The 24,662-nt window shown below is 45.3% G+C and overlaps 1 protein-coding gene across 6 annotated transcripts in view; it reads right to left on the bottom strand.

The window, feature by feature from the left end:
- LOC144307760 (uncharacterized) overlaps nucleotides 1-23,880 on the bottom strand; it is a 111,867-nt gene extending 87,987 nt beyond the window's left edge. For 4 of the 6 annotated variants that reach the window (XR_013374483.1, XR_013374480.1, XR_013374481.1 and 1 more), the window contains exons 1-2: nucleotides 23,746-23,880; nucleotides 1,483-1,630 (exon numbers count right to left, since the gene is read on the bottom strand). Coding sequence is in view for 2 of the 6 variants with exons in the window: in XM_077887738.1 (XP_077743864.1) it covers nucleotides 1,483-1,661; nucleotides 23,746-23,769 (203 nt within the window). In the remaining 4 variants the exon portion in view is untranslated. Of the gene's footprint in view, nucleotides 1-1,482; nucleotides 1,662-23,745 lie in introns of all 6 variants that reach the window. The other 2 variants (XM_077887738.1, XM_077887739.1) reach the window with 1 other exon arrangement.
- Between the last annotated feature and the right edge of the window lie 782 nt (nucleotides 23,881-24,662).

A 24,662-nucleotide genomic window follows, 5' to 3' on the forward strand; every position in this document is an offset into this window, starting at 1 on the left:
GTCCCCACTCGGATCCCCTGCTGTGGGCTGGGAGGATTGGCTCCAGCCAACTGGAGCACCGGCCCCACCCCGGGCAGCCCACAGTCAATAACCAACTGAAAATGGGGGCATAAAAAGCTGACCCCCTTGCTTCAAGGCGGGACAGCTCTGGTGTCGTTTCTACTCCAAGAGTCACTTTGGAAGTAGGCTAACGCTGGACTCCAGCTGGACCACGTCCTCGCTCAGCTCCTCCTGCCTTGTCTAGCTTCCTGCCCTCTCCATCTCTGGAGAATACTCTCCCAATGAACTTGAGGAAGAACCTCTGTCTCAGGCACTGCCTCTAGAGGCACTAATACAGCCACCGCACACATGGCACGTGCCACGTGCCAGGAGTTCTAAGTGCTTCATGTGTATTATCCCATTGAGTCCTTACAAGTCTACCCCTGTGAGGCCGAGGTGACCAACATCTCCACTTGGCAGCTGAGACAACTGAGGCACAGAGGTGTCATGCAGTTTGCCCAGTGTCATCACACTGTAAGCGATGGAGTCAGATTCGAACCCAGCTGGTCCAACCACGATTGCAATCCACGCTGACTCTCATACCTCTCTTTAACACCCGCTCGTGTTCCTGTTCAGAAAGCAAGTTCAGCTTTCCCTCTTTCCTTCTGTAAGCTTTAATATCCAGGGAATCGGGGACATTGTGAAACTATCATCCTGAAAAACAAATCTCAATAACCCGAGTGGTTTCCTCTAGTTACTACCTACCGCCCACCCTGCCTTCCGATCCCAGCCAGCATTATGTAAAGATTAATTTCATACTTGAGCAGATGCTGAGCGGTCTGCACCGCTGTGGCTACAGAAAGTATCCTACTTAAGGGAGAGTAGGAAAGAAGCTCCAGAGCACAGCCCTTTCTAAGTGAAATTCTGTCAAAGCACACTTTCACATAATCGCCGTGGTGGCTGGCTGCGGAGAGTTACCTAAAGTGGGGGGATAGGGTGGGGCTGCAGCAATAGAAGGGAGATCCCCCAAAAGACATGTTTAACAAAGCAGCATTGCTGTGATAGCCAAACCCTGCAAACTACCCAAGTGCACATTGAAAGTAGAAAGGAAAAATGAATTGGGGTCGATGCGCACAATGGACAGCTCTGTGGCAGTGGGACCCATAGAACTCTAGCTACAGAGACAAATACGGAAGACCCTCACACATGTGACATTGAACAACAGAAGCCACAAGAGCAGATACTGCAAGATTCCATTTACATGAAGCTCAAAACCAGACCAAACCTGGGACGCTGGGGTGGCTCAGTGGTTGAGCATCTGCCTTTGGCTCAGGGCGTGATGCTGGGGTCGTGGGATCGAGTCCTACATGCGGCTTCCCGTAGGGAGCCTGCCTACGTCTCTGCTGCTTTCTGTGTGTCTCTCATGAATAAATAAAATCTTAAAAAAAAGAAAAACAACAGGTGAAACTGATCTATTGTGCTAGAAGACAAAGTAGTAGTTACCTTTGGTGGGGGAGGTGCCCAGAAGGGGGCATGAGGGTGTCTTCTGGAGTGCCGGTCACGTTCTGTTTCACCATCTGGGTGCTGGTTTCATTTGTGTGTTGACTGGATGCAAATCCACCAAACTGTACACGGGCGACTTGTGTACTTCCTGGAGGAATACTATATATCTCAGTAAAAAGCTAAGAACATGAAAAAAGACAATTTTGTTAAGAGAGAGAAAGCCTCCGCCTGCTCAATTCCCATAGATGGGCTGTTTTTTTTTTTTCCAGAAGAATTATTTCAATGAGGACTAAAGCAGTTTTCCTACCCAGTGATCACACTTATAAGTTCAAATTCTGGAGGGAGCATTTAAGTTACTCTTCAGAGATCTCTCCTTACTCTTCATATTCTGCCCCACATTGATTTCTAGAATGTTCTCTGTATTGCAAAGCACTGAGCCTAGGAGCTCATTTACTCAGGAACCAGAAAGCAGTCCATAGAGGCATTCAGTAACCACTAGAATGAAATGTCTGGGCCCATCCATGATCAGCCAGGGCATGGGTTGATGGTGGTGACAAATCAGCAGGCAGGAGAAGGCTGCGTTACATGGAGCCCGTCAGCACCAAAGCAGCAAGAGCTTCTGGTGGACGAGGGCCACCTCTGGTGCCCCCTCCAGGGCCAGCCCATTCCAGTGATGTTCTCTACCACCCCTTCTTCCATACAATGAGCGAGTAACCACAAAGAAACCAACAGTCTAGCTTCCAATAACCCTGTCAATTTATTTCAGTACACAACAGGGTCCCTGATGTGGAAAAATCAGATTTCTAGGCCTCTTCAACATCTGTTTCTGGCAATCGTGATGTGTTATCTTTTTTCATTGCAAAAAGCAGCTGGTGAGTTGTCATGCCATTTCATTTAAAAAAAAAAAAAAAAAAAGACCGAGTAAAATAAGTAATGCCTTCTGAGAGATTATTTACGACTTCACTAGAGAGAAGCTACTAAAGAAATACTCTCCCTTCAGTACACGGAAGGCCTTTCTCTCTGTTAGCATGGGGATAGAGGGTCACATTTAAGAAAACGTAAATGTACGCTAATGATTTGTTACAAATTACATCTCTCCTTTGCCTACAGGCTAGGGTTGATGTCCACTTATTAGTCGTTTGCTTTGCAAACATCTCTTGAACATCTCCTTTGAGTCAAGCATTGTGCTAGATGCTGAGGAGATGGCAGTGAATTAGACAAAGATCCTATCTTCTGGGACCTTGAAGTCCCTTACGAAAGATCTATTTGCAACACAACCAGGTGCTGTGCCAGGGCCATGCTCCTCCAACAAAACTTGGATCTTCTTTAGCACAGAAGCCTTCTTTCAAAAAAATATGCCACTTCTTAATCTCCCCCCCAACTCAGGGTTCCAAGGTCACAGCTGCTGCTGCTCAAGAACGCTTCTCAAGATTTTCCCTTGAGACATACCTGGAGGTGTAAGCAAAGATGGAGCATGTTTGTGATAGAAGGTTCTAGATGATCTGAACCCCTTCAACCTCTTTAACCTCATCTCTTATGACTTTCACCCTTCTACCTTGCTCATTGTACTAGGGTCACACTGGGCATCTTTCTGATCTTCAAATGTGCCAAGCTCTTTTTTGTTTTAAAGATTTTATTTATTTATTCATGAGAGACACACAGAGAGAAGTAGGGACATGGGCAGAGGGAGAAGCAGACTCCCTACAGGGAACCCAATGTGGGACTCGATCCCAGGACCCCGGGATCATGACCTGAGCTGAAGGCAGACACTCAATTACTGAGCCACCCAGGTGTCCCACAAATTTGCCAAGCTCTTGACCACCTTAGGACCTTTCTGTTAACTGTCTTCCCAACCCAGATTCTCTTACCCCAAGTCTTGTCGGGAAGTAGTTCAACAATATCTTCTTGTTGTTGAAATACCAGCTGAGATGCCAACCCTCAGAGAGAACTTTCCTGACCATAGCTTAAGAGAGCTCCCACACCATCCCTCCCCATCACATTATCTCGATATTTCCTGCTCTATAGATATGTGGATTGCCTGTTTCCCTGGCCCCACAGAATATAAGAGCAATAACGTGGGCACCTCATCTTTCTAGGTCACTGCCATATTCCTAGTACACACTCGATACATATTTCTTGAAAATTTTAATAAACAGAAGAATAAATGGCAAAATATTAGGAATAATATAGAATTCCAACCATTGAAGATATGTGAAAAAATTATGGTATATCTCTACAAATGGGCTGCCGTCTATCCACTAACACTGATGTCATGGCTTAGTGTTTTTCAAACTACAAATTGTGATCTTTATGTGGATTGCGTAATCAACTATTGAATCATGAAATAGTGTATTCTATTATGTGCTATTTCATTATAACGTGGACTACAAAATATCAGAGTGCACAATATATAGTAAGGACAATATTGGGCAGTTGTATGTATGTGTGTATATGTGTTTACTCAGTAGCGATGTAAATAAATTTTTTACTATGGATCGGAGTAAAAAAATTGGAAATCACTGTTGTACAAGATTAATGACTAGGAAATAGGCTCATAATAAATTAAATGGAAAGAAGTGGGTTGTGAGAGTAAAGACGGTGTGTGTATGTAAGATAAAATATTAAATCGAAACATTATTAGCTCAAAAGAAAGCACAGAGGGGCATAGAAAACCAACTGAAAAAAAATATTAATGAAAATACCTAGTAGATTTTTCTGGGAGATTTTATTGTGTTCTTCCCAGATTCATTTTTGTTTTGTAAATTATCTACATTGAACGTGTAATTTTTTAAATGGAAGTTATTTCTAGAAGGGACTGCCTGATACTCTTTAGAAAAACAGGCTCTCCTCTAATAACAGTACCTCAGCGACAATGCTGTAAATTATTGCAAATAAGCTTTTAAGTGCCTATAGAAAGCATAATTATGGCTGAGAGTTCTCTATACAAAGTGTTTCATCTCACATTGTTTGGTCTAATCTCCGTAATGGTACTACAGGGGACACAAGGTGCAGTCATCTTTATTTCACAGAAGAGGAAACTGAAGCACGGAGAGGTGAAGTGACCTGTACCCAGTCACACTGCGAGTTAGTGGTTCGCCTGGCAAAAGCCCAGAGCTCCTCTGCTCCCTGCACTTCCCCTCAGGTACAGCACCCCTGGTGCTTCCTTGCACCGTGCCGGGCACAGTTACTCCCTCGCACCTCTGTCCTGAAGACATGAGGTTGTCCATCTCTCCTTCGTCTGTCCTTCCCCTATGGCCTCCAGGCTGCCAGCACTAGGGAATGGCTTAGCCGCTCCCTCGGCCGCATTCCTGTCTCTAGAGCCATAAGGGTGTCACCCTTTCTGTGTATTCACTTGGAGACACTATATGGGGGTTAAGTGCTTTTAGAGTCTAAATTCTCCATCTGCCACTTACTAGCTCTGCTATCCTGTAAAGTGCCTAGATAATGTCTGGCATTATACTCAATATACATTATTGCAAAGTATTATTATTATTATATGGTTTTAGAGGATCCTGTGGCCAAACTGCTTTCACACTGTGCCCTCCGAGTCCCCTTATTTCCCTCCTCTCCCACCACACAGAGTGGAATTCCCTGTCACCCTCCTTATATTGGCCCTGATTGCAAAACTCTACTCGGTGTTCTATTCCAAGAGAGCTCCTGTTTTATCCCTCTTGTGTTTGAGGCTGCAGCTGCCAATGGCTGGCTGTTTCCTGAGTATATGGACATATGAGTCCCACTGATGGGGTGGAAGCCTCCAAGAAGAAAATTGATAGGGATCCACATTATAGACACGTCTGGTTTTGCCTCCCAGTAGCTGTTAGCCCCCCTCTTCCAGCAACTCCCCAGATTTCTGCTCAGGCGGGGATCCCTCCCTCCAGCCTAAGCACAAATGGTCTAGGTGAGGCTACACGCCCTACACCAGGCTGTAGAAAACAGAAAGAGAGAAGGGGTCACCTTCTGGTAGTTCCTGTAAAAGTCTCAAGCTTTCCCCTGAGTGGAGTAGCAAGATTTGGAAGTGAGGAAATAATGAGAAGCCACTGCCAGTATCCTACCCCCCATGTGAGATCTGAGGATCAAGCCAGAGGTTGGAGAAGAGCTGGCCAGAGTCTCCAGTGGGAGAGAAATGAGTCTCGTGATGCACCAGAGTCTCTCTGAAATCAAGCCTCCCGCAAAGCCAGCCCGGACCCTGAATTACCCTGTGATGTGAACCAGCACACTTTCTCTAATTGTCCCTTAAGACAGTAGAAGTTGGGGTTTTTGACACTTGGAAAGAGTCCTAGCCCCTAAATGCTTGCAACAGAAATGTCCTTGGAACCATTAGTGAAAAATAGCTGAGAAAACCTAGGCAAGAACAGAGCAGACCAAATGCCTGAGGAAAATTCACCAGAAATCATGGAACATGATGTTACTGTCTCCAAGACTCTCCAGGAAAATCCAATTTAAATGTCCTTCCTATGACTGCAGCTTCCACATGCCTTCCTTTGAAAATGTGCCTCCTTGGGGCACCTGGGTGGCTCAGTGGTTGAGCATCTGCCTTTGGCTCAGGTCATGATCCCGGGGTCCTGGGATCGAGTCCCGCATCGAGCTCCTTGCATGGAGCCTGCTTCTCCCTCTGCCTATGTCTCTGCCTCTGTGTGTGTGTGTGTGTGTGTGTGTGTGTGTGTGTGTGTCTCATGAATAAATAAATACAATTTTGGGGCAGCCCGGGTGGCTCAGTGGTTTAGCGCCGCCTTCGGCCCAGGGCGTGATCCTGGAGACCCAGGATCGAGTCCCACATCGGTCTCCCTGCATGGAGCCTGCTTCTCCCTCTGCCTGTGTCTCTGCCTCTGTGTGTGTGTGTGTGTTTCTCATGAATAAATAAAATATAATAAATAAATAAATAAATAAATAAATAAATAAATAAATACAATCTTAAAAAAAACAAGAAAAAAGAAAATGAGCCTTCTTGTTCAGAGGTACTTAAATGTTTCCCACCTTGGCTAGTTGGACCCCCAAAAAGACCAGGAGAACACAACTTTGAGCAAAGATAAGAACCAAATGTGGTTGTAATAGAACTTGAAGTGCAATAGAGTCGCTGGCGTTACACACACAGAGGTCCTAGCCTCAGGCCCCCTGAGAATGAACAGCTATCAGAGGCCAGAGAGAGGCAGACCAGGAGGACAAGTGGGCTCACCATTTATTTCATCTTAAAGGCCAAAGGCTTTCTGGCCCAAGCCTGTGGTCCTCACAGGGGCCAGGATGGCTGAGCTCACGACTAAACGTATTCGCTACAAGTCTACAAATATCCCTGAGTTACTGCAGAGTGCACCGTAACAGGCAAGTGTGCAAGGGAACGAGATATCCATTACTGGAAGCGTTTAAGGCAGGGTCTGAATGGCCATAGCCAAGGGGCATCATGGAATTGTGGAGAGAATTCCTCCACTGGAAAGTGTGTGTGTGTGTGTGGGGGTGATGGTGGTGTGTATACGTGTGTGTGCATGTGTGTGCACACAGATAATACACAGCCTAAGAAAAGGAGTATAAAGTCGAGGGAAGAAAAATAGGGTTTTTGTTGACTTTGGGTCATTTTGATGGGACCTTTCCCCCAAACCCCACACCCCTCCCCACTCACACCACAGGGTTGAATGACTGCTTAGAGAGGCAGCACTTGGCCCCAGCACTCCTTTCACTCCCCTCACCTCTGACATGCCAGAGAAGTTGCCCTAGCCAAAGCCAAAGCTGCACTTCTAATCTCAAGAGTGGTAGGTAGACCAAAATGGCAGCTGTCTGGGAGAAAATGCAAGTCATCAAGGGCAGGAAAAAAAAAGGACAGCTGGCTTACTGCTGCTTTTTCACCTTTTCTCTACTTCCTAAACCACCCCCTTGGCTGCCTTGTTGGCAGGTGTGAACCAGAAAAGGCCACCTGCGGTGCCAAGGGAAGACCAGCCTCACCGAGTCCCTGAGTCAGGCCCAGGCCGTGTGCAGGGAGTTCATGTGCCAAGCCTGGAAGCCTGAGGATGGGGCTTCCTGGCTGGAGAGCGAGGGCCCAACGGTGATCCCTGTCAAGGAAAGAGCAGAAAAACACCAGCCCTGGGACTGCCTTCACTCCACACCCTTGAAGTCCCACAGAATCTGCTGGGTGTGATGAGGGCCTGAATTCCAGAGAGTTCAAGAGAGAGGCCCCCTGTGTGGGAGGGGCCGAGGGTAGTTTTATCTTGAAATCTCCAAAACAAGATGGTGCGTTTTCTGGAATCGCTTTGGCGGCCCTGAATTTCAACTTGAGGTCACCTGAGTCTCCTGTGGGTGGTGAATAGAGGTGAGGAAAGCAGCAGGACAGGAGGTAGGGAGTGTCAGTCAAGGGTGAAAGATCTTCCACAATTGAGGCACATTTCTGTAAATGAGAAATTCATCCTCCCCTCCTAGTGAGCAAGGGCGGAGTCCCTCCTCCCCAGACTTCACCCTGGGAGGGGTTTTTAATCATTAGCTTCAGGTTGATAATAAATCACAAACACAGCTTTGTGTTTTCTGAGATAGAAGTTAGGGACTGGTGTGTGTGTGTGTGTGTGTGTGTCGGGGGAGAGTTTGAAAACAAGATAGATATTCTATTAATTCCTAAATACATCTTAAAAGTGGTCTTATTAAACCTTATGACTAAAAGGCATTTATTATTTTTAAAGATTTTATGTATTTGAGAGAGAGAGAGAGAGAGAGAGCTGGGGGAGGGGCAGAGGAAAAGGGAGAATCTGAAGCGGACTCTGTGCTGAGTGCAGAGCCGGATGCAGGGCTGGATCCCACAACCCTGAGATCATGACCTGAGCTGAAACCAAGAGTTAGACACTTAACCAACTGAGCCACCCAGGTGTCCCATGACTGAAAGATTTTTAATTCACAAATCCTTCCTCAGAGGCTCACAGCTTCCACAGTGAACTGTCAGAGAATCCTTGACCACAGTGTCCTGGTGGGTTTATCGCTCTGCTCCATCCAGGGATGTCAGCCAGCGTACTAGACCTCCGAGCCTCATGTGGATTTTACACCTGTAATCCATACCCAACTAGATCAAAGAAAGCCAAGGCCAAACGATTACCCTGAATCTTGGAGACCATGCAGATAATTGAGTTGGGTAGTTCTAGGCTAAAAAAAGAGAAACGGCTTTCCTCTTTTATCCAAATAAATACAGCCTAAATGGATAGTTTTCCATTTGCCATCATTGTAGCAATACAGACTCTTTCAGTGCCTTTTATAAATTCTTACACATGAAAAAAAATTCTTCCACATGAGCTCCAAACTTCATATTCGGTGGCTTAATTCCCACCCCCCCACCCCATAGGCTTTAAACTGATGGGTTTGGATTAAGACAAGATCTATTGTCATTGTAGTTGGGATGGTTCCAATGCTTTCTTTTGTAATTATAGATACATTCAATACACTGTGCTTAACCAAATAGATGTTGTTTAACCCAGGGGTGCCTGGGTAGCTCAGTTGGTTAAGCATCTGCCTTCGGCTATGATCCCAGGGACCTGGGATTGAGCCCCAAGTCGGGCTCCCCACCCAGGGAAGAGACTGCTTCTCCCTCTGCCTCCCGCCCTCCCCCTGCTCATGCTCTCTCTCTCTCTCTCTGTCTGTCAAACAAATAAAATCTTTAAAAAATTAAAATAAAAACATGCTGTGTCATTCATTTGCATTCTGTTCTGTGCCTATTTCCAATCTGATGCAGGACTCTACCCACTAAACGAAAGATATTCCTAGGTTATACTAATGATAGTCTTGACTTGATGCAAATAGAGAGGAGTCCAAGCTCCTCATGATTGGAGCTGTGTCCTATAGTTTGGTGGGTTCCCAGGGCCCATTATATTCCTCCGTGCAGAGCTGCTGCCCTAATAAATGTTTGTTAAATTGAATGCAGGGATTTCATGAGCTCCAAGCCACTCGTGAGTCACCAGCGTCCACACAGCTAATTGACAGGCCTGACCCAGGATATAAATGGAACTAGGCCACATAGGGACTGTAAGGCCGCCTTCTTTCCATACCAAGATTTCTCAAAGTATGGCCTGCCAACCACTGCATCAGAATTACCAGGGCATTTGCTAAAAATCAGATCCCTGTGCCTCCACCCTTAGGAAATAAGAATTTAGGGGATAGAGCCTCTCATAGTGGGTGCTAAATAAGAAGACCTATACTCTTTACACTGCCCTGGGCAGGTACTTTTGAGAAAATGCTACTTCTGTTACAAGCTTGAACCTAAAAAGTGCACATCTCATTGAACCTAAGACACTGTCCATTCCCAAATGCAGGGTTATTTTCTGAAACATCCCGAGAAGAAAAATAAAGCTGCCAACCACACTCTCGCTGACCCACTGTCCATATGAGACATCCTTACTTCATGAGGGGGTGGTTTTTAAAATTGCTGGAATGTGGAACCTGTCCCCTGTACTCCCCAAAGTTTAGTAACCCCTTACCTGTCTCCCAGGGGGCGTGCACTCATGGGAGAAGCCTGGGTTATCTCTATTCTAGTAAATAGGACCATTTGATCTTTATTTTTCATTAATTCGTTCTGATTTTGAGGGGTTGTTTTCTAAGGAACTGTAATGAACCAATGTCGAGATACCCAATGCCAAACAAAGGCGTTGTATTTACTTTTTTTAAAGAGAGGGAGAGAGACCGAGAGAGAGAGATTGAAGAGAGGCCAGAGGAAAGCTTGATTAAATGACAGGCACAGAGCTCCCAAGGAAATCCCCTAGCTAGAAGGCCTCCAGGTTTAGGAAGAGTCTGGAAGTGCACAACGGAGTGCAGCTTTAGGGAGAGAGCTACGCAAATGTAGTGCTCTGACTTTATCCCCGGATGGCAAGGAGGGCACGCTGCTCTGGAAAAGCTCAGATGCCCCTTCACCCTGTCGCCAGGAGGCTCGCCCCTAACATCTACACGACTGAGCCAAGCATACAAATGGAGGTCCACATACCATATGCCTGAATGTTTGAAAGTTATATACCAAGCTAACAAATGTTTACACTGAAAAGCTTCTTTCCTCCTATCTTGACAAACTCGCATAACAACTTGGAAGGCCAGCTGTGAATTCAGAATCTGGGGCTCGTTAGACTTCTACACTGGAATTTGGTGGGGGTAGAGCGAGACAGCTGGAGCTCAGCCACCCACCTGCTTTCCCCACCCACAGTGTGGGTACATGGATGTGGATGTTTCAGCCACCTCGCCAAGCTTCTTCTACAGACCTCCTTGTTTCCACCTTCTAAACAGCCACACCTGGCCACCCCTCCAGCCTAGAGCAACGCATACTGGCTGTGCGGTCAGCCCTGTGTGGGCCCTGGAAGCAGCCTCAGGACTTTTGAGCAGGGAATTCCGGAGTCCAGGAATCCGGAGAGTGTTCTAGGAGGGCAAGTCCTGAGTGGGCACATCCCCTTTGCCCTTCGGAATCTTGCTTGGGGGAGAGGGGAGGAGCCAGAGGAGAGAATCTCTTAAACAGGGTTTCTTAAACTTTAATGCCCACCCGCATCCCCTGGGGAGTTGGTGAAAATGCAGATCCTAGTTCCTTAAGTCTGGAGCAGTGCCCAAGAGATCTCACTTCTTTTTCTTTTTTTCTTTTTAAGATTTTATGTATTTATTTGAGAGAGAGAACATGAACGAGGAGGAGAGGTGGAGGGAAAGGGAGAAGCAGATTCCTGCTGAGCAGGGAGCCCTACAGGGACTCCATCCTAACAACTGGGGATCATGGCATGAGCCAAAGGCAGACGCTCAACCACTGAGCCATCCAGACCCCCAAAAGTTCTCACTTTTAACAAGCACCCAGGTGCTGCTGCTGGTCTGTGGACCACACTCTGAGTAGCAGGGGTCTAAAGCCCGAGGACCCAGGGCAGGCATCCCTCTGGCGCTGGTCTAAGGGTGGATGGTAATTCCTATACATCTGGGACCAAGAGATGTTTAATGAACTCGCTCTGTTATATGGGTTGCTCGATAAAAGAGCGGAAGAGGAAGGAATGTGAAAGGGTGGAGAGAGGGAGAAGGAAAGGAAGGAGAGGATCAGGAAAGAAAAATAGGAATCTCTTTCCCCTAGAATTAGGCATCATTTGTGTTACTGTGTTTGTGTTCACCGTGACTTGCTTGATACTACCAGCCTTTTCTATATCGATTTCTTTCCCCTTTCCCGAAGTGTTTGCCTTCTGGTTTTTCCAAGTCCTTCAAAGACAGTGACCAAGTGTTCTAGCTCTTTTCTCTGCACTAAACTCACTTTCAGCAAAGCCTCGCCTGACACCCAGGTATCTTGGCTCACAGTCCCAGATCCTCCCCCATCGCCACCACGTCTGCTAAACGCAGGAAACGTTAATTTGGAGAGACTGTGAATCTTCTGGAAATTTCCATATCACTGAAGATTCAGAAAGTCAGTTCGCATTCCCTCTGTACCCTTTAGTTATTAAATCATAAACTTTAATTTAAGGCATTTTAAAGGGCCCAAAGGAATTTTAATTTGACGTGAATGACTTTCAAATCTGAATAATAATCAGATCATATAAAACTGTACAATCTCTATTACTCTTAAATAATAGAACAAGTTTAAAAATAATCAACAGCCAATGTAAGGCTCCTGTATAATTCAATCGAACCCTTATTTTCTGGGCTAATGAAGGAGGCAGTGAGAGAGGTGATTCCACCTCATTTGTATGTGACTTTGCATAAGGTGGACACTCCTACTTCTGTGTTCCTTAAAGAGTCTGTTTCAAGTACTGACTTCCTTTAAGCAAAGGATGGCTGTGGCAGGAGAGCCAGGGCGATACCTGGGAGGTGTTAGCCACTGGCCTTTAGCATGGAAATCCAAACCGAGAGGTAAGCATTCGCAAAGCTCATCAGAATGCAAACTTCCACCCTTGAAGAAACAAACGGTTTGCTGCATAGACACAGCAGAAGGTGTTACCCGAGACCTGCTTTGAGAACAAACATGGTGTGACCACCCCTTGAGGAGAGTTTAGGGTGTTTGCAGGAGAGGAAGACCTGTCCCCTATGCAAAGATCTTTATCCCACAATACTCAGGGTGGTATCAGAGAATACACAGACGTCCTTGCTGCCACATGCCTTAGCATAGGTCATCTGAGCAAAGCACCTCCCATACTCGGAACACCCCAGAGCACCAGACATAGGGAGCCATTGGATCCATAGAGTGAATGAGTGGAGCCTACGTTGAGTCGGGTCACGTGGGAAGTGGCACTCCAATGGCTTGGGCTCACAGGTTGGAAGAAGCGTGGTGCTCCAATGTGAGTGGGCATCAGAGTCATCTGTTGGGTTTGTGAACACACGGAACCCTGCCTCACCCCTCCCCGAGTTTCCAATTCAATAGGCATGGAGAGAGGCCTGAGAATCTGAATTTCTCACACGTTTCCAGGTGATACTCCTGCAGCTGCTCTGGAGATCACATGATTTTGAGAACCATTAGACTAGGAAAACCTGACTGCACCTGGTAGCATCACCTTCTTTAGCTTGACTGGCCAAATGAGACCCCCGCAGACGAGCCCTCTGCTTCTTACTAGGATCCTGACAGGCACCCCAGATTCGCCCGTTAGCATTCTGCTCCTTTGGGCTGCAGAGGGGTCTCCCATTAAAGAGGTCACCTGCTGACAACACCTGGGAAAGGTCCGACTTGCCGAGCACCACTGGAGCCGCTGGAAGCACCTGACAAATATTGGAAAGGCTGATTCCTGGGCCTTGCCTCTGGCTCCATTCGTTAGGGCAAGGACCGGGACTTAATGGTTTTCGTGCTTCCCCAGTGTGATCGTGATCCAGCTCAGTGCGAAACGCACTGCTTGAGCGGGAATTAAAGAAGGTGACGCAGTGGTCAGATCCCCAGCGTGGGGACCCAGGTGCGACGATTCACATTGAAATGAAGATGCATCAGAAACAGCGTTGACTGCTTCCCACTTTCCCTCAGGCCCAGCCATTGGTCCAGGCATGCGTAGAGTTGAAGAAGCCATGTCCTCAACCTGGACACCGACCCTGACTGAGCCCCAAGCGTGACCAGTAGCAGGATGTGGACTTGCTTGTACTGTCCTTCCAAGTGCAGTTACTACCGAGGCTGCAACGCATCTGGACATCCATCTGGCATCTCAGAAATTCTAGAACAGGACTGGGGAAAACAGATCTTGCTCTCTCTGTCAATCAAGTGAGCAGGATCTTTAGGCTAAGCACCAGCTTAGCCACGAAACCAATAACAACATGGGTTTTCCCTTTCCATCCTTAGTTGGGAAGAGGGCAGGGAAAGGTTGAATGAGAAGAGTGCACAAAAGAGTGAGCGGCACACGTAGAATGTAAAAAACGCCTTTTGGCTGTCGCCAAGTTGCACGTTACCTCATCACCCTCTTCTCATTTCCTGAATATTTTATCACCTGGCTCACGTCTCCACCACTGCAATGAGTGTCACTCTTGGTGATTTCAATGTCCAACATAGATAATCCTTCCAACTCTAGCTTCTCAGATCTTGGACTTTTTCTCCTTGGCCAATTGTGTCTCTGTCCTGTCTCAGATGCCTAGACTTGTCACACCCTAGACCTGGTCATTACCAATGGCTGTGTCCCCAACATAACCCCAATTTTAAGTGTTCTGTTCTCTAACTGCTACCTCCTACTCTTCCACATCACCCTCTCGAATCGCTCGAGTGAAGCAATTTTTGGATCTCCCTGGGAATTCTTATCCACTGATCCTACCAGCTCTTCACTCCCATCAGTACCCTGTAGCCTCACTCCTCTCCTCACCTGCTTTGATCCTATCATAACTCTTACTCCCTTTCTCACCACTTCAACCACCCCAGTCCCTCACCCATCTGTCCTGCCTTCACATCTTGGTGCTGGGTAATTCCACCTCTCCACTTGCCTGGCGCCCGCACATGAGGAGCTGAGGCAGCTCCATGATGACTGGTCTTGAGTTCAATTCATGACCATGAATTCCGAGTAGGTCTGTAAGGCTGCTAGCACCTTTTGACATTTTCCTACTTAGTCTCTTCTAGTCTTCTGCAACAATGATGCCGCTCTTTTTCATCACTCCTCAAATCTGCAACACTCCCCTTTTCTTTTCTTTTCTTTTCTTTTCTTTTCTTTTCTTTTTTTTAACACTCCCTTTTTCATCTTCACTCTCGGCTGATGGTCTTGCTTACTTCACAGAGAAAATAGAAGTAATCCGAAGTCAACTTCCAGAACCCGTGCCGATTTTCCCAGCTTCTCTGCAACTGTGATCAGATCCTCTAATTTCTCTCCTGCCACAGTAGAGGAGCTATCCATGCTCTTGTCTGAAGCCAAAACAGCACCTATGTGCACTGGATACCCCAGCTACAGCCTACTCAAGACTTGCCTCCTGCCCTTTCCTGCATTATTAAGCTAGCCCATCCAACTAGAGCATCCGCATCTGCACACAAACCTCCTCAGATGTCAGGAATCTAAACAAAACCCAGAACCCTACATCCCTTTCCAGGTACTGCCCCATTTCTACACTCCTCCCTATAGCAAAACTTGAGTTATTTCTACTTGTTTACTTTCTCTTCTCTCTCTCTCAAGCTTGTTATAGCAAGGCATTCATCCTCACCATCTCCTGAAACTGATCTTTTAAAGGGTCACCAGTGACCCCTGCAAGTAAGTCCAAGACCAATTCTCAGACCTCAGCCTAACTTGACCCATCAGTACCATTCTCCTTCTGGAAACAGTTTCTTCTCTAGACCTCACAGATACTACACCTTCTTGGATCTCTTCCTACCTTTCTTGATGTTCTTTCTGTCTCTTCGGCTGGTTGCTCTTCGTCTTCCTGACCTCTAAATGTTGGGGTAAACTGGCATTCAGTGCTTGGACTTCTCTTCTCCATCTACACTGACTCTCTAGGTGCTCCCATCTTGGATCTCAGGACCATAAGCATCATCCTCTTGCTGACCACTCCCAAATTTAAATCTTTAGCCTTGTGTACTCCTGTACACAGTAGGCTCATATGTCCCATTGCTTTCTCAACATCTCTAATTTGAATGTCGATTAGGCTTCTCAGATTTAACATAGCTTAAACCAGAATCTCTATTCCCTTCACCCAACCTTGCTCCTCCTGGGGTCTTCCCCAGGGCAGTAAGACCATTCTTCAAATAGCTCAGGACAAAATTCTTGATGTCAACCCTAAATCTTCTCCTTTTTCTTATATCCTACATTCAATCCACCTGTAAATCCTGTTAGTTATATCTGCAAAACAGATTCAAAATCTAACCACTCCTCAGCATAAATCACCACTACCACAAGGAATCCATTTGCCATCATTTTTTTTTTGGCTGCATGGTTCAACAGGCTCCTGGTTGTTCTCCCTATTTCCATCACTGATCCTTATACTCTGATCTCAACACAAAGCCAGACTTGTCCTTTTAAACACATAATTCAGATCATTTCATTCCTCTGCTCAAAATCCTCCAGTGGTCTCTTTAATTTGGAATGAAACTCATGGTCCTGTCTGTAGCCTACATGATCCTACGTGGCCTGCCCTACTACCTCTAGGCCCTTATCTTTCCTCACTCAGCTCCAGCTACACTGAACCCTTTGCCATTTCTAGAATATTCCATATTTAGGCTTACTGTTTCTCCAGCCCCAAATTCTCTTCCCCTAAATAGCCACATGGCTCATTCCTTTGCTGAGTCCAGATGTCTACTCAGAGGTCCTCACATCATAGAAATCTCTCCTAACCTTATCCACAGTCACAATCCCATCTCCTCACCCCCTTATTTGCTTTATTTTGCTTCATATCATCTGACATTATATTCTGTCTCACTTTGGTTCCCTCAAAAGCAGAGCCTGAGACAAAGGATCCAGCACAAGTAGTTTATTTAGGAGATCATCCCACAAGGCAGGAGTGAGATGACAGGGACAACAAGACATAGAAGAGAAGGAAAAATCAATGTAAAGGTGCTCTATCAAGGTTGCCATCCAGGCCACTGTGGTCTGGGGTCATTTGGTCTCGGTTTCATTGAGACCCCCTGAGAAGTATACAGAATGCCTCCCAGAATTTTTGGCTCAAGGCACTGAGTGTGCCCCTGAGAATTAACTTCCCTACACAGCCAGGGGACATACTTGAGGGCTGAAAAGTTCTAAGGTATTGGAGAAACTTGAGAAGAAAATAAAAAACAAAAATAATAAAAGTGTAGAGTGCACACTTGAGAAGAGACGCTGTGTCATGGGGGAAAAAATGAGTTTACAAGGAACTGTCCCCTGAAGCAGCAGGTGAAATCAGAGGGGGGCTGACAGGAAATGTAGGGTACCAAAAGGGGCTGCTCTATTTTCTATATTTATTCACTAATATCTGCTGCCCCGCTAGGATATGAGCTGGGATTGTTTTGTTTTAAGATTTTATTTATTTATTTGAAAGAGAGAGAGAGACAGAGACAGAGAGACAAAGAGAGAGAGAATGAGCAGGGAGGAGTGGCAGAGGGAGAGAGAGAAGCAGACTCCCTGTCTGGCAGGGAGCCCAATGTGGGGCTTAATCCCAGGACCCTGAGATCATGACCTGAGCTGAAGGCAGATGCCTAACTGAGCCACCCAGGTGCCCCAAGCTGTTGTTATTTTTTAAATCAAGTTTTTAAAGATACTATTTAGTAATATCTAGCCTTTTCAAGGGTAGAACTCAATGGTTTTGGCCACAGTATTCAGTCAGATAGCTACCACTACAGTGAAAATATAAAACATTCTGATACCCCTAAAAGTCTCTTTGCGCCTCTTTGCAGATGGAGCCCTATAGACTCTGGCAGCCACCTATCCGCTTTCTGTGCCTATGATATGCCTATTCCAGGATGATATGCTGCAAATGAAGTCATACAGGGTGTAAACTTTTGTGGATGCCTCCTTTCTCTTAACATCAAACCTCCTAAGATACATCCATGAGGTGTGTGTATTGATAGTTTGTTCCTTTTTATTGCTGAGTATCACTTCACATGCAGAGTGTTCGTTGATTCCTTCTCCAGTTGATCCACATTTGGGTCGTTTTTGTCCATTATGGATAAAGCCACAATGAACATTTGCATACTGGTCTTTGTGTGGATGTACACCTTCGTTTCCTTTGGATAAATGTGTAATGTGTTTTGTTTTGTTTGCTTATATTCTTAGCACTTAGCTCATTGCTTGGCACACGGTAAGATCTCAATAAATACTTGTTGAATGAATGAACATAAAAGCAGCCTATTCAAAGCCATAAAGACCGGTCTTCATGCCTGGAAAGACTCAAATGAAAGCTGTGAATTAGACTATCTATATGCTACATAGATGTTTATAAAAAAATCTTATCTGAATGCCTTCTGGGACAGCATCTATTTCCATTATTGAATTCATGGACCAGCACTCATCTACCTCATCAACTAATCCCCAGACCTCAGCAGGCTCATACTGACTGAGTAGAGGTATAGGGGTTTTTAATGCACTGCCCTGTACACCACCCGTGCTTTGGTTTGCTTGTTTGATTTAAATTCTAATTCATCTCTCCACCACTTAATTTCTTCCAGTCCCTAGGCCTACGGACTCATGCTGACTTCTATGGCCGTGTTATCAACAGACACAGGAATGACACTATTAAAACAAATTCATATCCTCCTTCCTCCTCCTGGCCAGTACAATTTCTCACTGGCTAATGGAATCCCATGGGTAGCCAACCTATTCTAGGAGCTTCTGAACATTTAAGTGATGTGCCCCATCCTTGGGTGCTTTGTTCATGACACGTTTCCTTGCAGATATTATGTGCATCCCCCCCAGCCAAGTCAGTGGTACTAATGGATTTATATCACAAATAATAGCAAAGGTTTCGCTCACCCCTGCCCTTATCTGTAGTAGTCTTAGGAGGCCCCAGGGGTGTCTCACACATGCTCCTGGGCAGGTTTGCTCAGATATCCCTGTGTCTATCCACTAGTCCTTGGTGGGAGCCTTATTGTTTTTCTATTACTTCCCACTGAGCACCATCATTAAAGCCTGGAAACTTGAGATGCTGGTGGAGCCCAGCTGTTCTGACCAATCGATGGAGAATGCACTCAGATTTCTGAGGTACCCTCTACTAGTTTGATCCCATAACAATGTGGTTTATGTGCTGCTGGGTTCCCAAATTGAGTGTCACAACTCTGTTAGTTTTTTCTTACAGCCCTTTTGCAATGCACTCACTCAAGAAGCTCTTATTGAGCACCTTTGATATACCAGGCATATTCCAGGGTCTGAGACAAAGAAATAAAAAGACACGGAGCTTTCCAGTGTCAGGCACCTTTTATCCATTCAGCCTCATTGTTGATCCCAGCCATGGCTACAGTGAACAGTTCCACACAGGCTTCATCCCATTTTACCTGCCTGGGTACAGGCTAGAATTTGCCAAGGAGAAGAATTTATGTGAGATTGGAAAGGAAGAAATTAGAAGAGACGATTACTTATGGGAATTTATAGGAGCTAGACATGATACAATTTCCCAGTGAACTTTTAAGAACCAGCCATTCCAGCACTTTGCTCCAGGCTGAGATCATCAGTGATTCTCTGATCTTCCAGCATCAATCTTCTTGACCTTCATTCTCTTACATCTTCTCATATTTGTGCAAGCTCTGATTCTTATTTTAAACCTCTTCATCACTATAATACTTGGAAGAGCTCTGTCTTCCAACATAAATTATTTGCACTAAACCCTTGTCTCAGGCTCTGCCTTCAAAAGAGAAGCCACACTAAGACAGACCCTGTCCTTAAGAGGGAAAGAGACAATAAACTAGCAACCAAACAGGATCATGTCAGCCTGGGATAAGTTCTAGGAATAAAACAAAATATGGTGATATGAGAGCGTTTTATGGGGCATGAGAAGAGTATCCACTTTAGACAGGGGGATCAGAAAAGGATGATTTAAGGAGGTGATATTTAAATTGAGAGCTGGAGGACGACAAGATGTCCTCCAGGAAAGAGTATTTGGAACAGAGGAATAGCAGATATAAAGGCAGTAGAGCGAGATTGGACCAGGCTCAGGGTGAGAAAGACGGCCCTGTTGTTGAAATAGACAAAAGGGAGAGAATTACAAGATGAGATAGGAGAAGCAGGCAGAAGTTGCTCGGGTAGGATCCTGCAGGTTCTCAGAAGGAGATTTTTATTTACCACTCTGCAGACTGGAAAACCATGGAAGATTTTCAAGCAGAGGAGGGCATGATCTGATAGATGATTTGAAAATACTTGTCTGGCTGCTGTGTGGCAAATGGAATATTCAAGGGTGAGGAGTGGCAAGAATGATAGCTCACCTCTTGCCAAGACCCAGACATGAGTTTAGAGGTACACAAGTGGTCAGCTTTGAGTGCCAACGACCACAGGGCAGATACTTATAGTCACGCTGTCTTCTAAAGTGCAGAGCTCTCTTACTGGATCAAGCTTCTTAGGCCTGGCTGCTTCTTCCCTGGCTCATCCTTCTCTTAGATCAAGCTTCTTAGGCCTGGCTACTTCTTCCCTGGCTCATCCTTCTCTTAGGGCTTGTGCTCTCTTAGGAGGCTCCTTAGTTCCTCAAACACAACGACTTCTGAAGGGCTGATCTCTGCATCCCTCCAGACACTCCCAGGGTATCTGAGTGCTAGCTCGGATGTCATTGGCACCCCACCGGTGTATCAGGAGGACTCAACTCGGAGGCACCCATGAGAGTTAAAATTGGTCTGGCCTAGTTAAAAGAAATTAGAAAAGCAGACACCTACATTCAACAGAGCTGTAGTTTCTCAGACGCTCCAACCATTTTGGCAAAAGGAGATGTGCGAAAATGGTCTTGAGATTGTTAATGATACAGAATCACAGAAAATATGATGGGATGGAAACATCTCCAGATAGACTCAAAATGGAGTTTTCTATTCTGGGTCGAGAAACAAAATGAGGAGGGGCTGCCTTTCAGGAGACAGCCCCTATTTCCATAATTACGGGCAATTGTACAAGTTACTTAGGAAACATGCGAGTCATAAGGCTGGACTGTTTTTAGACCCAAGCCATAATTTAGATGTGGGAAGTGGTTTCACATCTTCTTACCACCACCACAACATACGATGTGTTTCAATCTATCAGGAGCTCAAATTTGATCAGCTTTTTTTTTTCTTTTTTTAAGAAATGTGCAGCAAATTGCTTTTCCTAATTAAGGTAGATGAAGACATAAGCACGCATACTACTTACCACTCTGGGATAAAATTGACTTTCAAATGATATTTAATGGACCAGCCTGATGGTAATGTTCCACAGTTCCAGGCAGGAGGCCTGGATTTGATTCTCTTACTGCAGGAAGAAAGAGAGGACTGAGCGTGTGTGTGTGTGTGTGTGTGTGTGTTTACAGTGGTACAAGTAGAGGGCAAAGGGTGAGGATACTTTCTCAAGGAATCTTCCATTCTTCTGAAAAAAAAATTAACCTGTATTATCTCAAAGGAAACCAAAGAGTAGAAAGTCAGGTGAAATGATGGAGCCGATACGTATAGGTAATAGAGATGGCATCGTTGTGAATATTTAAAGCCTTTATGGAAAGACTTTCTTCATTGTTTACTAAATTTCTTTTTAAAAACTAGGACTGACCTCCCTTATGAAGAGAAGCTTGATATAATAATAGCGATAATAATGATGATGATAACTACATTATTAATATCTCAGAGACCACGCTAAAAATATTACACACCTTCTTGGATTGAACCTTCGCCCAAGCCACATGAATCACATATGGCTGATTTCCTCACTTAAGGTAAGAGCATTGTTGCTTGCAGGGGTGAGCAGGCTTGCCCAAGGTTAGTAGCAGAACGAGGGTTCAAATGCTTGCCCACTGCCCCCACAGCACCTCACTCAGGCCCTCCAACCATGGCAAAGCTGCACTTGTGGCTTCGCCATCTTTCTCATCTGCAGGCATGTCTGCGATACGGTGACAGGGGATGGCAAGCAAATGTCATCAGAGTGATGCAAATAGCAGGGCCAGTGGTAACTCCAGCATAAGATCAGCACAGATGAGGTGCTGCTACTCGGTCAGAATCCTCCTTGCTACCCGTTGGCTCCATGACAAAGCAGGGCACCTCCAGGCTTCAGCAGTCAGCTGAAGAGGGAGAGAGGGTGCTGGATCCCATCGGCCAGACTCCTGCCTCCTGTAGTTCTGACTGTGCTGTAGAAACCAAGGATACCTGGATTTTAGCTGACACCCCCTCTGTTCCTTGGGAGTCTAGGTAAAGCTAAGCTGCATGTGCAGCTGAAGTCCAAAACTTCCCCGAAGGCCCAAGGCCACTTATTTTTGCCCTGCTGGTGAGCATGGAGAGAAAAATGTTACCTCTTTACTTTCACTACCTTCTAGCTAACAGTCAGGATTTGCTTCTGTTATCAATCTGTACCTGAGACCGTTGCCCCCGAGAGGAATTATACCAGTTACAGTCCTGCCTGCTAGGTCTTGCTATTCATGCATTAATTAAGAAACACATATATTACTGGACTGCATATTTGATCCTTAAACATTTCACAATAAAAATTCAAAGGAACCGGCTTTCTTTGAGAGTCTACATATAGTTAACTTGAAAAACCCGTGTTTGAACTGTGTAGGCCCACTTCTAGACAGATTTTTTTTTTTTTACAAATATAGTACAGGTCTGGAAATGTATTTTCTCTTTTAACATTTCTCTTCTCTAGCTTACTTTCTTATAAGAATACAGTGTATGATAAATATAAAATACAAAATGGGGGGGTGCACCTGGGTGGCTCAGTTGTTGAGCATCTGCCTTCGGCTCAGGGCATGATCCCGGGGCCCTGGGATCGAGCCCCGCATCAGGCTCCCCGCGGGGAGCCGGCTTCTCCCTCTGCCTGTGTCTCTGCCTCTCTCTCTGTGTCTCTCATGAATAAATAAAATCTTTAAGAACTAAAATAAAATAAAATACAAAATAGGTGTTCATCATTTGTTTATGCTATCAGAAAGGCGTCCAGTCAACGTAGGCTCTTAGTAGTTACATTTTTGGAGACTCAAAAGTTGTACATGGATTTTCAACTGCCTGTGGAGTCGGTCTCCCAACCCCCACATTGTTCAGGGGTCAAGCGTATTTTATTTCAAACATTTAAAAACATGGTTCTGGGCAGCCTGGGGGCTCAGCGATTTAGTGCCTGCCTTCGGCCCAGGCTGTGATCCTGGAGTCCCAGGATCAAGTCCCATGTCGGGCTCCCTGCATGGAGCCTGCTTCTCCCTCTGTCTGTCTCTGCCTCTCTCTGTTTGTCTCTCACAAATAAATAAATATCTTAAAAAATAAAAATAAATAAAAACATGGCTCTGAGAAGGGGTTCACAGATTTTACTAGACTGCCCATGGGAACCGTGGCACAAAAAAGATGAAGAAACCCGGGTTCAAAATGGAGAATTTTATGTAAATTTTACTACAATAAAAGAAAAGTAAGAAGCCACCACAGCAGCCCTGGTTCTGGTTCAGTGAGACCCACCCTCCTAAGAAGGCCACTGTTGTTATCAATAGACATTTTTTTGTTCTGTAACTTGAGTTTGGAAGTTTCCACACAATTCTTCCAGAGGAATATGAGGCAGTCTGGGTTCACTTGCACAGAGTGGCTTTGTGTGCTCAAGGCTGTTCACAGCACCAGAGAAGTTAGCTGGTGGGCAGGAATCTGGCAAGACCCTTGCCTTCTTTGGGCTAGTGGACACTCAATAAAGACCTGCCTTTGAGGGTGTTAAAGACTGAATGTTTGTGTCTCCCCAAATCTGCCTATTGCAACCCTAATCCCCAACACGATGGTATTTGGAGCGGGGGCGGGGGGACGTTGGGGGAAAATTAGGTTTAGACGAGGTTGTGGGAGTGGAACCCTCATGATGACATTCATGCTCTTACAAGAGGAGAAAGAGACCAGATCCCTTTCTCCAGACTCCAGAACTGTGAGAAAGAAATGCCTGCTTTGAAGCCTCCCCACCCCCACCCCCCCCCACACACACTCGAAGGCATTTTGTTATAGCAGCCCAAACAGACTAAGACAGGGGCTTGCTTTCCCAATGACCATTATTCAGACGCCTTGAATACTGCATACAAACTATACAGAACACAACCAAACCCTGCGCTCATCTGCATTTCATTAACAGCGCCTCCTATGCTGTCTGACACCACCTTATTCATTCGAAAGCTTGCCCAGTATTATATTTTAATGTACCTTTGTTTTGGCCACTATCACGTCCTTGATCAAAATCTGTAAATCCTTCTGATCAAGGATCTAGGCTTAATTAGAAAAAAAAATCCATAATAGATTAAAATTTTAAATATAATGATTATTTCTGAACAAGTCATCAGAAAGTAATTGCTTACCATCTGTCTTCTGTTGACCAGCATTAAATGGTAACTAGCAATAACCCAGGCTGGAGAGTAGACGCTGTGGTTACACAGCCCCAAGTGAGAGCCCACTCCACCCTGAGCTCAGCTGGCGTTATGAAAGCCACCCTCCAAGTCTGAAGGGGGTGAATGGGAAGGGAGGAAAGGTCATTTGGAATAACAACATGCTGAGGCTGGGAACCAACGCTGTCTCCAAATCTTATTGGATTTTGGTATAATTATACTCATTGAACCCACCCAAATGTCCATGTTTAAATTATTTTTTATATCTGTTAAATAGCATTCAGTTAATAGGGAGTCCACTTGCTCAGTTTGCCTTTTTCAAATTTCCTTTTCAGATTTGTGTTTGTTTGTTTCAAATAAAGCATGGTATGAAATGTTGGAGACAATGGGTGCATTAAGGCACAATGAAGCAACACTTGTCAATGGCTGTCTTTGTGGGCCTGGGAATGGAAAAAGCAGCGGTGCCCTGAGTAGGGAATAATATAAATTTTCCAATGAGGAAAGGATACTTATGTGAACAGAAACAATCATCTCTAAAGGCCCTCTCCCAGGGGCAGCACCAGAGGAGACCTCGAGAGATTTCAATGCATAACCATAGTGAGGAAACGTGATTTGTGGATCTACACGTTATAAAAGCTACTTCTGTTGAGTTTCTGTAAATGTCATGTGAAATAAATTGCTCTATAGCTTGAAGATTGTTTTGCAAGTAAAAAATGTTTAGGATGGCATTTTCCTTTAGAGGAATGAATTTATACTGAACTAAAAGCCTTGAATAGCTTTTTTTTTTTTTGCTTGTTTTTTTTTTTCCCATGCAGCAAATGCAGTTTCGCAGACCATTATAGTGCACACTGTACATGTTCTGCTTGCTATCCATGTTGGAACATGCTGGA

Source organism: Canis aureus, chromosome X (assembly GCF_053574225.1).
Source record: "Canis aureus isolate CA01 chromosome X, VMU_Caureus_v.1.0, whole genome shotgun sequence".
NCBI classification, from domain to species: Eukaryota; Metazoa; Chordata; class Mammalia; order Carnivora; family Canidae; genus Canis; species Canis aureus.